The 16,286-nt window shown below is 40.2% G+C and overlaps 1 protein-coding gene, 1 long non-coding RNA gene and 1 pseudogene across 11 annotated transcripts in view; 1 reads left to right on the top strand and 2 right to left on the bottom strand.

Moving 5' to 3' along the window:
• Window positions 1–292: 292 nt before the first annotated feature.
• Window positions 293–2,762, bottom strand: LOC149984687 (uncharacterized). Its single transcript, XR_016494822.1, has 2 exons — window positions 1,983–2,762; window positions 293–851 (listed from the first exon to the last, which is right to left on the bottom strand). It is a non-coding gene; the product is annotated as an uncharacterized LOC149984687 (long non-coding RNA).
• A 1,052-nt stretch (window positions 2,763–3,814) lies between these two features.
• LOC110520459 (uncharacterized) lies at window positions 3,815–5,761 on the bottom strand (annotated as a pseudogene). Its single transcript, XR_016494821.1, has 3 exons — window positions 5,099–5,761; window positions 4,604–4,711; window positions 3,815–3,921 (listed from the first exon to the last, which is right to left on the bottom strand). The product of XR_016494821.1 is annotated as an uncharacterized LOC110520459 (transcript).
• LOC110520455 (nectin-3) overlaps window positions 5,755–16,286 on the top strand; it is a 100,147-nt gene continuing 89,615 nt past the window's right edge. For 4 of the 9 annotated variants that reach the window (XR_016494819.1, XM_090230226.1, XM_090230224.1 and 1 more), the window contains exons 1-8: window positions 5,755–6,439; window positions 6,738–6,819; window positions 7,468–7,815; window positions 12,963–13,268; window positions 14,972–15,074; window positions 15,273–15,427; window positions 15,949–16,054; window positions 16,182–16,212. Coding sequence is in view for 7 of the 9 variants with exons in the window: in XM_090230226.1 (XP_090086352.1) it covers window positions 6,765–6,819; window positions 7,468–7,815; window positions 12,963–13,268; window positions 14,972–15,074; window positions 15,273–15,427; window positions 15,949–16,054; window positions 16,182–16,212 (1,104 nt within the window). In the remaining 2 variants the exon portion in view is untranslated. The remainder of the gene's footprint in view (window positions 6,440–6,737; window positions 6,820–7,467; window positions 7,816–12,962; window positions 13,269–14,971; window positions 15,075–15,272; window positions 15,428–15,948; window positions 16,055–16,181; window positions 16,213–16,286) is intronic. The other 5 variants (XR_016494820.1, XM_090230228.1, XM_090230227.1 and 2 more) reach the window with 3 other exon arrangements.

Raw genomic sequence — 16,286 nt, 5'->3', positions numbered from 1 at the left:
CAAAAAGACTTCTCAACAGTTTTTACCCCCAAGCCATAAGACTCCTGAACAGGTAACCAAATGGTTACCCAGACTATTTGCATTGTGTGCGCCGCTCCCCAACCCCTCTTTTACGCTGCTGCTACTCTTTGTTTATCTAACCGGTGTCTGTATATAGCCTTGCTACTGTTATTTTCAAATGTATTTTTACTGTTGTTTTATTTCTTTACTTACCTACCTACACACACACACACACACATACCTTTTTTTACACTATTGGTTAGAGCCTGTAAGTAAATCAAAATCAAATCAAATCAAATGTATTTATATAGCCCTTCGTACATCAGCTGATATCTCTAAGTGCTGTACAGAAACCCAGCCTAAAACCCCAAACAGCAAGCAATGCAAGTGTAGAAGCACGGTGGCTAGGAAAAACTCCCTAGAAAGGCCAAAACCTAGGAAGAAACCTAGAGAGGAACCAGGCTATGAGGGGTGGCCAGTCCTCTTCTGGCTGTGCCGGGTGGAGATTATAACAGGACATGGCCAAGATTTTAAATGTTCATTTATGTCCAGCATGGTCAAACAATAATAATCACAGTAGTTGTTGAGGGTGCAGCAAGTCAGCACCTCAGGAGTAAATGTCAGTTGGATTTTCATAGCTGATCATTAAGAGTATCTCTACCACTCCTGCTGTCTCTAGAGAGTTGAAAACAGCAGGTCTGGGACAGGTAGCATGTCCGGTGAACAGGCTTGGATTCCATAGCTGCAGGCAGAACCGTTGAAACTGGAGCAGAAGCACGGCCAGGTGGACTGGGGTCGGCAAGGAGTCATCATGCCAGGTTGTCCTGAGTCATGGTCCTAGGGCTCAGGTCCTCCAAGAGAAAGAGAGAATTAGAGAGAGCATGCTTAAATTCACACAGGACACCGGATAAGACAGGAGAAGTTCTCCAGATATGACAAACTGACCCTAGCCCCCCGACACATGAACTACTGGAGCATAAATACTGGAGGCTGAGACAGGAGGGGTCAGGAGACACTGTGGCCCTATCTGATGATACCCCCAGACAGGGCCAAACAGGAAGGATATAACCTCACCCACTTTGCCAAGCACAGCCCCCACACCACTAGAGGGATATCTTTAACCACCAATTTACCATCCTGAGACAAGGCCGAGTATAACCCACGGCACAACCCAAGGGGGAACAGGAATAAAATTGTATGCGTCAAATTGTATGCGTAGACTTGACAGAACGTAGCAAATTATGAATGTAGATTATTATTTTTTTGCACACATATTCAGTAAAATGTGCGATTACATAAAAAATTTGATTGCAGAATTTCTTCAAATGTATTATTATTTTATTTACCAAGTATATTATTTATTCGATGACATCCATAAATTAATTGTGAGAGCCTATAATATAATTTCCCTCCAAAATGCAATTTTCGAGCGAAATGCAATAATAAATAGTCAAGATAGCAGAGTAGGCTCTTTCAACAATGAGATCAACGTTGAGGAAGGTGGTCTTGATCGCACTGTTGGACCGGGACCAGCCCCGCCGAAAGCGCAGGTCTGTGTGGATCCAGAGATGGTTAAAGTCCCGAAAGCAGGCAGGGGAATTCCACTGTCTAATTCAAGAGCTTCGACTGTTTTGAGAGGAATTCCGAAATTACTTTCGTCTGGACCGAAGCCAGTTCGATCACCTGCTCCAGATGGTTGGAGCCAGGATCACTGGATGGATACCAACTACCGGGAGTCCATCAGCCCAGTTGAACGCCTGCCAATTTGTCTTCGGTAAGCTACATTCTAGTACATTTTTAAAGCCTTTGATACCATAATTGATTGATATTTGACACATTGTTTTTATGTGCAACCTAGCTAGCTAAAGGGCTCTAGTTAATAGTCCCTATTTGACATCAGATGTACTTTTACAGAATGTTCATTGGGACTATAACTTTTCCCAAAGTTGGTTTATAATCCTTTTTCAATTATGTAATGTTACCAAATGAAAAGAAAGGTGCCTTCTGCCCTGATGAAGGTAGGCTAGTCTTCTCCAGGACCCATTGTTGTTCAAGACAGTTCAGGTCACGTTCTCTCAGCAAACGTCTGCGGGTGCCCTCATCCGTTATGCCAAGCACAATCGTATCTCTGATCAGTTCATCTCTTAAAGCACCATAGTCACATGTAGCTGCCTTTTCCCTTAACCTAGTGACAAAGCTGTCAATGGACTCCCCGTCCTCCTGTTTGCAACGACCGAAAACATAACGCTCGTAGATGACGTTCTTTGCTGGCGTAAAGTAATGTTCAAGAGCATCAAGAATAGCTATAGCGTTACCTTGCTGTGCTGCTGTTAGGTTCAGGTTGTGTTTGTATACGTGTCGGCATTCAGTTCCCATTATAGTCCTCAAAGTGGCAGCCACTACCTCATCTTCCTTTTCCAGAAGTCCCGTTGCTAGCGCGTAGTCCTCCCATTCACCTCTAAACGTATCCCAGTTCGTGCTCCAATCCCCGCTGAGCTTCATAACGGCGGGAGGGGGAATGTTCGCTGCCATGTCTAACCGGTGCTAACAACACTGAAGCTAACTAGCAAACTCACTCTAGCTTAAGGCCAATTCCGGGCGAAATTTTACACAAATAAGCATTTGTTTGTAAACCAGAGCAGGTGACTCTAATTTGCGGAAAGCATGGTTAGTTATCCGACTCTGACACCATGTTTGAATGTTAAATGACGAGACAGAGGCATTGATGCGAGTAACCAGTCTTGTTCAGTACATCACAACACATCCGGGTATCTCAAGCACCCCGGTAAAACACAAGAGTTGCAGTAATGAACATTTACCAACAGATGGCATCACTGTGCCATCTTACACCCATAACACCTTCTGCCCTGATGAAGGTAGGCTAGTCTTCTCCAGGACCCATTGTTGTTCAAGACAGTTACAGTCATTCATTACATTCTTATTGGACTCACATACACTCTTAGAGAAAAAGGTTCCAAAAGTGTCCTTCTGCTTTCCCCATATGATAACCATTTTTGGTTCCAGGTATAACACTTAATACATGGAACCCAATAGGGTTCTACTCGGAACCAAAAGGGGTAGTACCTAGAACCTAAAAGGGATCTCCTATTGGGACAGCCAGAGAACCCTGTAAGTAGATAGTACCATTCTTTCTAAGAGTAGATTTGGCCTGGACTACAGTTTATTGATATAGTCATAGACTGAATTGTACTGTTTCAAGGCATTGTTAATGATGGTTGATGAGTATTACAATCTAATTAGTAAAGCATACTAAACATTAATGAGGTAGCTATATGAGTAGATATAATATGTGGGTGGAATTCAAGTTATACACAATATTGATCATTATTTTTAATTATATTTTAGATTTTTGGCAACAGGGGACTCCTACAGGACCATAGGATTCAGCTTCTGAGTTGGACGGTCCACGGTGGCAGGCATTGTCCCCTCTGTGGCGCAAGCCATTTGGGAGTGTCTGGCTGGTGAATACATGCCTGTCCTTAAGGAGGAAGACTGGAGGGCCATCGCTGCCGAGTTCCTGGAGAGGTGGAATTTCCCCAACTGTCTTGGCTCCATTGACGGGAAACATGTAGTAATCCAGGCTCCACCGTGCTCAGGTTCGCAATTCTACAACTACAAGGGTACATATTCAGTTGTACTCTTGGCTGTGGTAGATGCCATCTACTGTTTCCGTGTTGTCGATGTTGGTGCTTACGGCAAGGGAAGTGATGGCGGGACCCTCCGAGACTCTGCCTTTGGCCAGGCACTTCAGGATGGCACCCTGGATATTCCACCACCTGCATCACTCCCTGGGGCTGAAGACCTGGGACCTGTTCCCCACGTCTTCGTCGGCGATGAGGCCTTCCCTTTAAGACCCAACCTCATGAGGCCCTATGCTGGATGTTTTTACTTTCATATTGTCTTAGATCAGCAAAGGTGTAGGGAAGAAATAAGCAGATTAAGTCTAAATTAGATATTAATAATCAACTGACTATGAAAACATTATAATTTATAAAGTATTCAAGTACAGGAAGGAACATGACAGGTATGTGTGTTGTAAAAATGTTTAAAAAAATAAAACTATTGAAAGAGGTGTGTGCGTGCGTGTACATTTTTATTTTTTATGAATGTGTAGCCTGTAATCTGTAAGAGAACAGCAAGAGCATGTATTTTTGGCACAACTGCAGACCGATACAGGGACTACTCATAAAGCCTAGACGTAGTAGGGGAACTTCAGACATGGCCATAAAGAGAGAGGGCAGGGCACTGGAGATCTGAGCTACGAAGAGGTGTGTGTGTGTCTCATTCTCTGGGAAAAAGGGAATAATATGTAGCCATAACACAGCTAAACAAACAAATGGCCTCTGGACGTCATGGACCAGTCGATGGAACATAACTTCACAAACAGTTTCAACACCCTGGTTTTCAAGTGGTTTTAAATGAAAGAAATATTCACCTTTAGTCTCATAAGAGACCAAGAGCATCTGTGAAAACTCTGTATGAGTTTCAATTCAGAAATGTATGTAACACTAATAATGAATGCTATCCTAAGACTTTATAAACAAATGACTTTATGAATTGACTGAATTTAAACAGAACTGACGTGTGTGTGAAAAGAAAGGTACAACGAGGGAGGTCAAAACAACAGCCAGACAACTCCTGTCCTCTTCCTGTCCTTCCTGTGAGCTGGTCGGCTAAATTGACTCCATTTCTGAAAGGGAAGAGAAAAACAACACATACAAGCTTAACATAATATGACACCATAAAAGGTGAGATTTATGTTAATTAAATACTGCTTGCATAGTGTAGTTAGTGGCATAAATATAGGAACAGTGTGGTAAAGTTGGTAATACTTGCTGTTTACTCATGGAATTTGTATTTCAGATCAAAAGATGAATATGACAGGCAGATATTTCGACAGCAAACTGTTTTAGGAAATTTTCTAACCCAGAAACAACAGCTATACATTTGCCTCATATTAATACTTTGATCTGAAATACCAATTAACCTACATGACTATACTGTAAAAATAACCTACTTTACTTCACTGTCGCACACTTATGACACTACCTGTGATGTGGAGAGAAAGAAAACGTACCATTGAACTCGGCTTCGAAAAGCATTTTAACCTTGACTGCTGCTTTTCTTTTCTAAGGCAGCCTCTTCAGTGTTGGCACCAAGCTCATGGCAAAGAGGGTCTCTTCATCCTCCTTCCTGTGAGCATCAGGTTGGGCTGCATCCCTCTCGACGGCTTGGAGGAGCCTCTGCTGAAATTAGTTGAGTGGATCTGGTACCTCCGATGACGCCTGGTGTGATGTTCCTATTCGTTTCTCTCCACGGCCACATCCTGTTCAACAAGGTCCTCAGTGGTCACTTCCGTGAGGTTCATAATAATCTCAGGTGGTCCTAGATCCAGAGGTGATTCCTCCATTTCATCATCTTCCATGGCTGCACCAGTGGTGGTCATACTCGTGGATGATGTAGATGTTGTAGAGGGTCTCACTCCACCGGTGGAGGCGATGGTCGCATTTGTAGGTGACGTTGAGGGTCTTGATGCACCGGTGGCAACAACACTTGTGGATGACGTAGTAGAGGGTCTAGCTGTAAAATTGCCACTCATTGCCATAGACACAATAAATGGATCCAGAAAAGAATGTGGCAGAAGCGCCAAGGCTGCTGACCTGAAGCTGCTGACCCAGACCTCTTCTTCTCTTTCTCTGCCCTTCTCTCTCTCTGATACCGGTCCCTGAGTCCTCTCCACTTCCTCCTACAGTCTTCTTCTACATAGACATGAACATGATAAGCCAAACCATTACCTAGCATAACTATAGTTATTAGATAGCTATCATGGACATGTCACCTACTGTACACACACACACACACACACGGTTATCTGACCAAATTATCAGGGGTACAGTAGTATCTACCATTTCTATTGCTATTTATCTAGAATACACACTCTCACTCTTTCAAACATGATTATTTGGTAAAGTTATCAGGGGTAGTAACTAGCATAATTTATTTGACTATTTATTTCACACACACCTCATTGGCTAGGTTAGCTAGCTAGCTAACGCTAACTAGCCACATCTAGCACAACATCACTACTAAACTGACCTGGCAATCCTACTATCGTGGACACTTGTCTCCAAGCAGCATTTTTGTGTTTATGTCCCTGTAGCTGTCAGCAGTTGTGTCAAAAAGACACGGTTTTGAGGATACTGCGAAAAATGATTCTCTCCTCCATGTGCCCAACTGCATGCGACCATTTGCAAAAGGTACCTGCATCAGTATAGTTGCCTAGCTGCGCAAAATGTGATGCAGCAGAGATGCAATGACGCAGTCGATTCGAAGCGAATAAGCGTTTTCCTACTGGAGCGTTTTCTGGCAGCACAAACGGTGTCGGCTGCTTCAGCAGAAGAACTTACATTCAACAAAGGTTTGTGGCCTATTACATTTACTGTTGCATCTGTTTACTTCCATTATTACTGACCAATGTAGGACTGTTTGTTGATTTTTGTAATAAAGTGTAGGATACTTTGCAAGACGTGAATAGTCTCCATCAAGGAGTAATGATTGCAGACCATTGCTCAAATAATTAGCATTGTATTCAACATACTTTAACATTCGATGTAGCTTAGCCTACATAACTGTCGTACATAAAATAATTAATTGGTCCTCATTACAAAACGCCAATCTCAAAATGTAATGTAATGCTATTATCACATTTTACGTAGTGACCCTAGCAATGAGAAGAACAAAGCATGTTACGGAAGCTGTGCTGTGTGATTCTACTCATCGTCCAGAGGAATACAGAAAGTAGGTTGATGTCCGATTGATGTCATAAAATGCCATACTTTTGAGTGCATGTTTTTTTCTCTCTTTTAATGTTGACACAATGCAAGGACAATAACAACCACAAAGCCCCACCATTAAATTGCAGTCCTGGTACTTTTAGGGTACGATAAGGCACACACATTAGCTCAGTATGTTTACTATGTTTTTAAATCATTATGTTTACTGTTTTTACCTCATTATGTTTACGATGTTTTTAACCCAGTATGTTTTGAGACATGCTGAGCATGCACAAGTATCTAGGAATGTCTTGAATATCTTACTCTTGATTAAGTGTAAGAATAGAGTCAGGGCTTTTGGCTTATTATTCTAATAACATATTCACTAAGTAGTTTCAGCCTAGACTGAACCCAGATCAGTGCGTGCTTTAGCCATCTCCTCTGACTATGGCTGTCCAAATGGGGTTAGGGTCAAAGATTGAGTAATTGGCACATTTGTTGTTGCAATAGCCACATTTCAGCATCAATAGGATATCATAGTTCATAGCACAGCTAAATACTAATATTGGTCTTGTCTGTGTGTTTAGGTAACATCTCTGTTTATTAGAGTTCATAAACATCTATTCTACAGGTATCTTTTGGACTGTATTTTTGGCTTGTGTTTTCTCTTCAGGTACACATGTGATTGGAGGATGGAGGACTGTGGTACAGGGAGAGGATGTGGACTTATCCTGCAGACTGATAGAGACAACTGAGGACCTCGAACAGATAACATGGCAGAAAAGTACTTGGGAAGAAACACAGAACCATAATTTTATGCTGATTGATCCCAATGGGGTTACTAAATTTATTTCACAGAATGGATTGACAGGTAGAGTCCAGTTTATTGGGAACCCATCAGAAAACCTTGGATCTATTAGAATAACTGCTGTCAGACTGCTTGATGAAGGCATCTTCACATGTATCTTCAGTGTTTTCCCCAGTGGAGCATACACTACAGAGATACCTCTGACTGTGCTAGGTAAGTACTCTTCCTTCACTCTTTGATTCAATGTTTCTACTTTTGAAATTCTAGAAAGACTGCGTGTGATAACCAACACTCAACAGCTAAAAAGTTGGTTGGTATATATATATATTTTTTTTACAAGATTTTATTTGATCTTTTATCAACAATACAAAACATACAAACATCTACAGCACACCCGCCAGACCCACTAGCCTCCACCCCTATTTTCAGCACACGTAACACCTTCTGCCACATGGCTTCAAACTGCACCATTTTGTTTTTTCGTCAACCAGGCTCTTTCAATTATTTTAAATTAATAAAGCATTTGAACTTTCCATTTCGTGAAAAACGGAGGATTGTCTTTTTTCCAGCTTTTGTGTGTATCTTTTTTTTATTTTTAAGATTATTGATGAGAAGAGTATTGTCCTAACCCATCGGGTATCTCATTGCACCCTCATATGTCATGTCTTGAAATATACAGATGGACAAATTAATGGTATCTTTACATTGCAGTACCTCTGCATCTTTCCAACTCTGCCCATTACTTTTTAATTTTGTAACATTCCCAGAAAGCATGAATTATTGAGTCATTATTAATTTTACACTTCAGACATGACTGCCGTTGTGCGGTAGAATTTGTGAATTTTGTGACCTGTATTTAAATTCAAAAAATGTATTTATACTGGATTAAGCATAGATTTTTGTTAACTGTAATCTCGTTAGTTATGTTCCAACCTTCCCTCCATCTTGTGCCGATATCCGTTATTTTAAATCTTCCAAAAGTTTATATTGTCTGTTGAAAAGGCTCTCTGCAAGGTTTTGTAAAGCTTACCAATCATATGAACATCCTTTTCTGACTCATAGGATTGATTCCCTCAAAATAGCTCTGATGTCCAATTGAAATGTTGTGAAATAGAACTTTTAAGTTGCATTTATTTTTAAATATCGACATTGGTCAACCCAAAATTGCTTTTTAATGCGGTCATGGAAATGAATGTATTTCCTATTACCAAGTCATTTATGGTTTCTATGCCTTTAGTTTTCCATGTGGGGCTATTTATCGATGAATTCTGAAAAGCTATCCAAGGATTGTTCCATAAGATTGTGTTTCTGAAAAGGTATCTGTCACGTTCTGACCCTAGTTCTTGATGAAGAGGAGGAGGAAAACCCTTACAGTATCCAGCATTGTTCCATAAGTTTGTTTTTAGGAAGTGATATTGGTTCTTGTAAAATGTTTCATTTTTTTCATATTCTTAACTATGAAGTTGTTAATGTTCTTAGCTTTAGCCTTTGCAAATAGACCCATGAAACGATTCTGTTGATGAACATGTGCATCTTCAATATGTAGTCAACCCATTGTTCCTCTTTAGTGCATTTATATGTCGCAAGTAAAAGCCTTGTCTAGCGTGCTGATACAATTCCAAGTCTGGAAGGTTAAAGCAACCCTCAGACTTAGGAAGATGTAAAACTTTCCTTTCTATTCTTCAATGTTATTTGCCCATACAGTGCCTTGTATTCGGCCCCCTTGAACTTTGCGACCTTTTGCCACATTTCAGGCTTCAAACATAAAGATATAAAACTGTATTTTTTGTGAAGAATCAACAACAAGTGGGACACAATCATGAAGTGGAACGACATTTATTGGATATTTCAAACTTTTTTAACAAATCAAACACTGAAAAATTGGGCGTGCAAAATTATTCAGCCCCCTTAAGTTAATACTTTGTAGCGCCACCTTTTGCTGCGATTACAGCTGTAAGTCGCTTGGGGTATGTCTCTATCAGTTTTTCACATCGAGAGACTGACATTTTTTCCCATTCCTCCTTGCAAAACAGCTCGAGCTCAGTGAGGTTGGATGGAGAGCATTTGTGAACAGCAGTTTTCAGTTCTTTCCACAGATTCTCGATTGGATTCAGGTCTGGACTTTGACTTGGCCATTCTAACACCTGGATATGTTTATTTTTGAACCATTCCATTGTAGATTTTGCTTTATGTTTTGGATCATTGTCTTGTTGGAAGACAAATCTCCATCCCAGTCTCAGGTCTTTTGCAGACTCCATCAGGTTTTCTTCCAGAATGGTCCTGTATTTGGCTCCATCCATCTTCCCATCAATTTTAACCATCTTCCCTGTCCCTGCTGAAGAAAAGCAGGCCCAAACCATGATGCTGCCACCACCATGTTTGACAGTGGGGATGGTGTGTTCAGCTGTGTTGCTTTTACGCCAAACATAACGTTTTGCATTGTTGCCAAAAAGTTCAATTTTGGTTTCATCTGACCAGAGCACCTTCTTCCACATGTTTGGTGTGTCTCCCAGGTGGCTTGTGGCAAACTTTAAACTACACTTTTATGGATATCTTTAAGAAATGGCTTTCTTCATGCCACTCTTCCATAAAGGCCAGATTTGTGCAATATACGACTGATTGTTGTCCTATGGACAGAGTCTCCCACCTCAGCTGTAGATCTCTGCAGTTCATCCAGAGTGATCATGGACCTCTTGGCTGCATCTCTGATCAGTCTTCTCCTTGTATGAGCTGAAAGTTTAGAGGGACGGCTAGGTCTTGGTAGATTTGCAGTGGTCTGAAACTCCTTCCATTTCAATATTATCGCTTGCACAGTGCTCCTTGGGATGTTTAAAGCTTGGGAAATCTTTTTGTATCCAAATCCGGCTTTAAACTTCTTCACAACAGTATCTCGGACCTGCCTGGTGTGTTCCTTGTTCTTCATGATGCTCTCTGCGCTTTTAACGGTCCTCTGAGACTATCACAGTGCAGGTGCATTTATACGGAGACTTGATTACACACAGGTGGATTGTATTTATCATCATTAGTCATTTAGGTCAACATTGGATCATTCAGAGATCCTCACTGAACTTCTGGAGAGAGTTTGCTGCCCTGAAAGTAAAGGGGCTGAATAATTTTGCACGCCCAATTTTTCAGTTTTTGATTTGTTAAAAAAGTTTGAAATATCCAATAAATGTCGTTCCACTTCATGATTGTGTCCCACTTGTTGTTGATTCTTCACAAAAAAATACAGTTTTATATCTTTATGTTTGAAGCCTGAAATGTGGCAAAAGGTCGCAAAGTTCAAGGGGGCCGAATACTTTCGCAAGGCACTGTATAAAGTCTGGTATTACCAAGTATACTTTTTACATAAATAAATACAAAAATGGCAGCCATTTCATTCTAAAGAGGTAGGTTCATTATTCAAGTGAAACAAGAGTCAGAGACCTCATCTACAGGTTTTACCTTGCCATGGAAAATCCATCTTCCCTACACTTAGAAATAATAGTTCCAAAGGGGTTCTTTCCAGAGGGATATGGTTCTACATTTAACCTTATCTTAACAGTTTTTGGAAGAAAGGGTTCTTTAAAGATTCCTTGGGAGTCAATAAGGACTCTTTGGAAGGCAAGAAAGGACATGGAACCCTACTGAATTTTTATAAGACTTTCATTGTATTATTATTATTATAATTTTTTAAAAACTTTAACATCAGGAGTTCCAGTAATCTGATGAATTTCAAAACATGTTTTAAACTGTACGTACAGTATATGGCAATATTTGTACATACAATCTGTGCCTTTACTACTATAGCCCATAGAAACACATTCACTAATGGTAAAAAATACATAGTCAAAGAATATCTGGAAGATTTAAGAAAGCTCAGGAAATATATTTATATTTGTTAACACTTTCTGAAGGCACTGTATATATATATATATATATATATATATATATATATATATATATATATATATATATATATATATATTATTTCTGGTGTAGAGTAAAACACTCAACCACGCCCATCATTATCATATTTCTCAGCGTGCTCTATTGGAGGTGGATTTTTTTATTGTTTATTTCAATATCTGTGTTTTTGCAAGTCCAGTGATTAGTAAATTAATATTATGCTACACTAAGATAAATAACATGTATTTTTCAAAACGAATCCAATCTGTTACAAGTTGGATTTATTGCACCCATTACTGAGAAAGTTATTCCAGTTCAGATGATTTAGGTAGTCTTATTTATCAGTCTACCCTGGCAGTCATTCTGAATGCAAGTTGCGGGTGATTAAAAGTTGCAATTGTTTTACATCCTCAGTGGCTGGACTCCAATAGCAATTACACATTACTTTCCAAGCCAGCATAATGTGACTTGCAGGCCTGATGTGGCCTGTAAAGCATGAGTTTCCTTTTTAGGGTTTAACTAGGCACTCAAAGAAAGGCTTTATGATATATACTGTATGTAAGGCATTGGCATAAAGAGTTTAATTTTAAAGGCTAATAAGGTTGGTGGAACCGTTCATAGAGGGTTCTAGAAGGATTCCTTCAAAGATATAAGGTTTCTTGGGCGGCAGGTAGCCTAGCGGTTAGAGCATTGGGCCTGTAACCGAAAAGGTAGCTGGTTTGAATACCTGAGCCAACAAGGTGAAAAATCTGTTGATGTGCGCTTGAGCAAAACACTTAACCCTAATTTCCAGTGGTGCTGTACTACTATGGCTGACCCTATAAAAAACACATTTCACTGCACATCTGGTGTATGACAGTACATGAAAGCAGCCTTCTATGGAAGCAGTCTACATAGAGGGTTGTAACCCTCTTCCAAGGGTTCTACCTAGCACCAAGAAGGGTTCCCATATGGGGACAAACCAAAGAACACTATATTGTTGTATTTAGTGCCTTTTTCCTAAGAGTGTATCCTCTTACTCAAGCTGTAACCAGGAGAGCACAGGCATTAATAGTTTACCTAATGGTGGAACAGATGTTGGAATATATACACCACTATATACAGCATCCCTTAACGGCATAATCACCGGGCAGTGATTGCTTTTCAGTGGAACTGCTGAAAATGAGTAACAGCTTTAGTGATGTGTGAAACTTAATACCTCATCAGGGTGAGCTAAAAACCTATTAACTGGATTTGACCAAACCTACAATACAGTAAATGTATAGCTACTAATGATGTATATTGCATTTGGCCAGATAGAGAACATGAAAGGGTTTATTTAAAGTGTGTTGGTCATGTGACATGAGCATTTGAACAAGTTTCACATGACGGGCTGTGCGTGTGTGTTTGGTAGTTTTATCATGTATAATTCCACATTTATAATTGACTTGTTCATGTTTTCTGTTCTCTGTTGGTTTGTGTTCTGGTCATAGTTCCTCCAGTAGTGAGTGTGACAGCTGATGTTGCTCCTGTCATTGGGGAGAATGAGGTTGTCTTGTCAACCTGCGTGGCTGCTGGTGCCAAGCCACAGGCAGAAGTGACATGGAAGACAGGTGAATTTGGCAGTTTGTTGAGGACGGTGACCAACTCCACCCAGCACACCAATGGCACCACCACAGTACTCAGCCACCTGCTCGGGGTACCAACCAAGGCAGCCAATCAGCAGCAGGTCCAGTGTGTGGTCAACCAGTCTGCCCTGGCAACAGAGAAGACCTACAACTACAGCATAAACATCCACTGTAAATATTTTCTACTACCACTGTCCTACACTATAGACATCCACTGTCAGTATATTCTACTACCACTGGCCTAGACTATAGACATCCACTGTAAATATATTCTACTACCACTGTCCTACACTATAGACATCCACTGTCAGTATATTCTACTACCACTGGCCTAGACTATAGACATCCACTGTAAATATATTCTACTACCACTGTCCTACACTATAGACATCCACTGTAAATATATTCTACTACCACTGTCCTACACCATAAACATTCACTGTAAATATATTCTACTACCACTGTCCTACACTATAGACATCCACTGTAAGTATATTCTACTACCACTGGCCTAGACTATAGACATCCACTGTAAATATATTCTACTACCACTGTCCTACACTATAGACATCCACTGTCAGTATATTCTACTACCACTGGCCTAGACTATAGACATCCACTGTAAATATATTCTACTACCACTGTCCTACACCATAAACATCCACTGTAAATATATTCTACTACCACTGGCCTAGACTATAGACATCCACTGTAAATATATTCTACTACCACTGTCCTACACTATAGACATCCACTGTAAATATATTCTACTACCACTGGCCTAGACTATAGACATCCACTGTACGTATATTCTACTACCACTGTCCTACACTATAGACATCCACTGTCAGTATATTCTACTACCACTGTCCTAGACCATAGACATCCACTGTAAATATATTCTACTAGAACTGTACTACACTATAGACATCCACTGTAAATATATTCTACTACCACTGGCCTACACTATAAACATCCACTGTACGTATATTCTACTACCACTGTCCTACACTATAGACATCCACTGTCAGTATATTCTACTACCACTGGCCTAGACCATAGACATCCACTGTAAATATATTCTACTACCACTGTCCTACACTATAGACATCCACTGTAAATATATTCTACTACCACTGTCCTACACTATAGACATCCACTGTAAATATATTCTACTACCACTGTCCTACACTATAGACATCCACTGTCAGTATATTCTACTACCACTGTCCTAGACCATAGACATCCACTGTAAATATATTCTACTACCACTGTCCTACACTATAGACATCCACTGTAAATATATTCTACTACCACTGTCCTACACTATAGACATCCACTGTAAATATATTCTACTACCACTGTCCTAAACCATAGACATCCACTGTAAATATATTCTACTACCACTGGCCTAGACTATAGACATCCACTGTAAGTATATTCTACTAGAACTGTACTACACTATAGACATCCACTGTAAATATATTCTACTATCACTGTCCTAGACCATAGACATCCACTGTGAGTATATTCTACTACCACTGTCCTACACTATAGACATCCACTGTAAATATATTCTACTACCACTGTCCTACACTACCACTATCCTACACTGAGGCACACAAATGGTATTGACCTTAACCCGCTTTCATTGTACTGCTCTACTGTAAGTAATCTATCAAACTGAAATGAAGGAAGACAAGGTTCACAAACAAAATTCTTAGTGTTGCCTCATCTGTGGATTAAAGTTTCACTCCTGCCCACTGCTCCTCAGAGCCTGTAGTGCCATTGTTATGGGTCTGTCTTGGTATGAGTGTGTAGGTCTATTTACATTCTATATCTGCAGTATCTGTAACCATTTCTCTCTCTCTCAGATCCACCTCAGTCAGTGAACATTACCCTTAGTGAGGCCTCTAAAGCCATAGTCTTCCTATGTGTAGCAGACAGCAACCCACACCCCAACTACACCTGGAGCAGGTACTGACTCCTATGTAAACTAGTTCAAACCAGTTTAAATGTAAATGTTAGGTACACTTGTTTAAACATATGAAACAGATTATCTTGCAGCTTCAGTATGTTCATATATTATGCTGGTAGTCAAATTATGCCTTTGCCTATCTCACACACACTCACACAAAGCCCTTCTCCTCCTCTCTCTCTCTCTCTCTCTCCCAGAGTGGTCCAGCCATGGCCTGGGTCTTCAGTAAGAGCTGAGGGAGACAAACTGCACCTCCTCAGTCTCAGCTCTGAGCTGAATGGTCTCTATGTCTGTCTGGCCTCCAACCCCTACGGACGAGCCACTGGCTCCCTCTATGTACACACATCCTCTGGTGAGAAGCACCTGAGAGAGTGAGACACACACACACACTATTCATGCTGGTTGCTTAACTAGTTGCTTATGCTGTTTTATAAGATGCTTATAATTGTTATATGATTGATTGATTGATATATTGAATACTTTATTGTCCCATAGGGAATTTTGCCTGGCAACAATATTGGCTTTCCTGGCATACATATAAAACACATATATGAGGTTGAGAAATGTGTTGTAGCATGGATAACAAAGTTGAGCCAGATGTTCACTTATCTTTCACTTCATGTGTTAATATCATATGTATGGCCTTATTCCCCTTTCTACAGAAAGGTACTGTATAACCATTACTAAGATGGTCATAATACACACTTATCTCTTACTGTATATGTACATGTCTTATAACCTGGTATTATCTCTTTGTTTTCTGCAGGAAAGTTTTTGCATTGGAGCCATGATGGTTGCTTGGGCAACATGATTACATGTAATTATAAATACAGACTGTTTCTTATATTAACGGTATCTCCTCTCTCCTCGCAGAGACCTCTGCTGCCTGTTGGGTTCTACTCATTCTAGTCATTCTCTGTCTGATTGTTGCTGCGGCTGCACTCATGTGGTACCGGTACAAACACGGACAGTTTCCTTGGTAATACCAACTACTGTAATATTCTGAACTGATTTTGCATTGTGAAAAGAATGCATTTGCATTAGATGATCATATATTGATTTTGCTCAAGTTAATATATTTTCTTTTCCTGGACTATATTTTCCAGGAGTTCATTCGTGGCCAAGGCACCAGAACAGGTATGCTGTGAGTAGTGAGTAGTTACAGATGTAGGATCTTAAATTGAGTCAGTTTGCTACAGCAGGAAAATAAT

Source organism: Oncorhynchus mykiss, chromosome 3 (assembly GCF_057628025.1).
Source record: "Oncorhynchus mykiss isolate SJ-2025 chromosome 3, ASM5762802v1, whole genome shotgun sequence".
Taxonomy (NCBI): Eukaryota; Metazoa; Chordata; class Actinopteri; order Salmoniformes; family Salmonidae; genus Oncorhynchus; species Oncorhynchus mykiss.
This window is presented reverse-complemented; position numbering and strand designations above follow the sequence as displayed.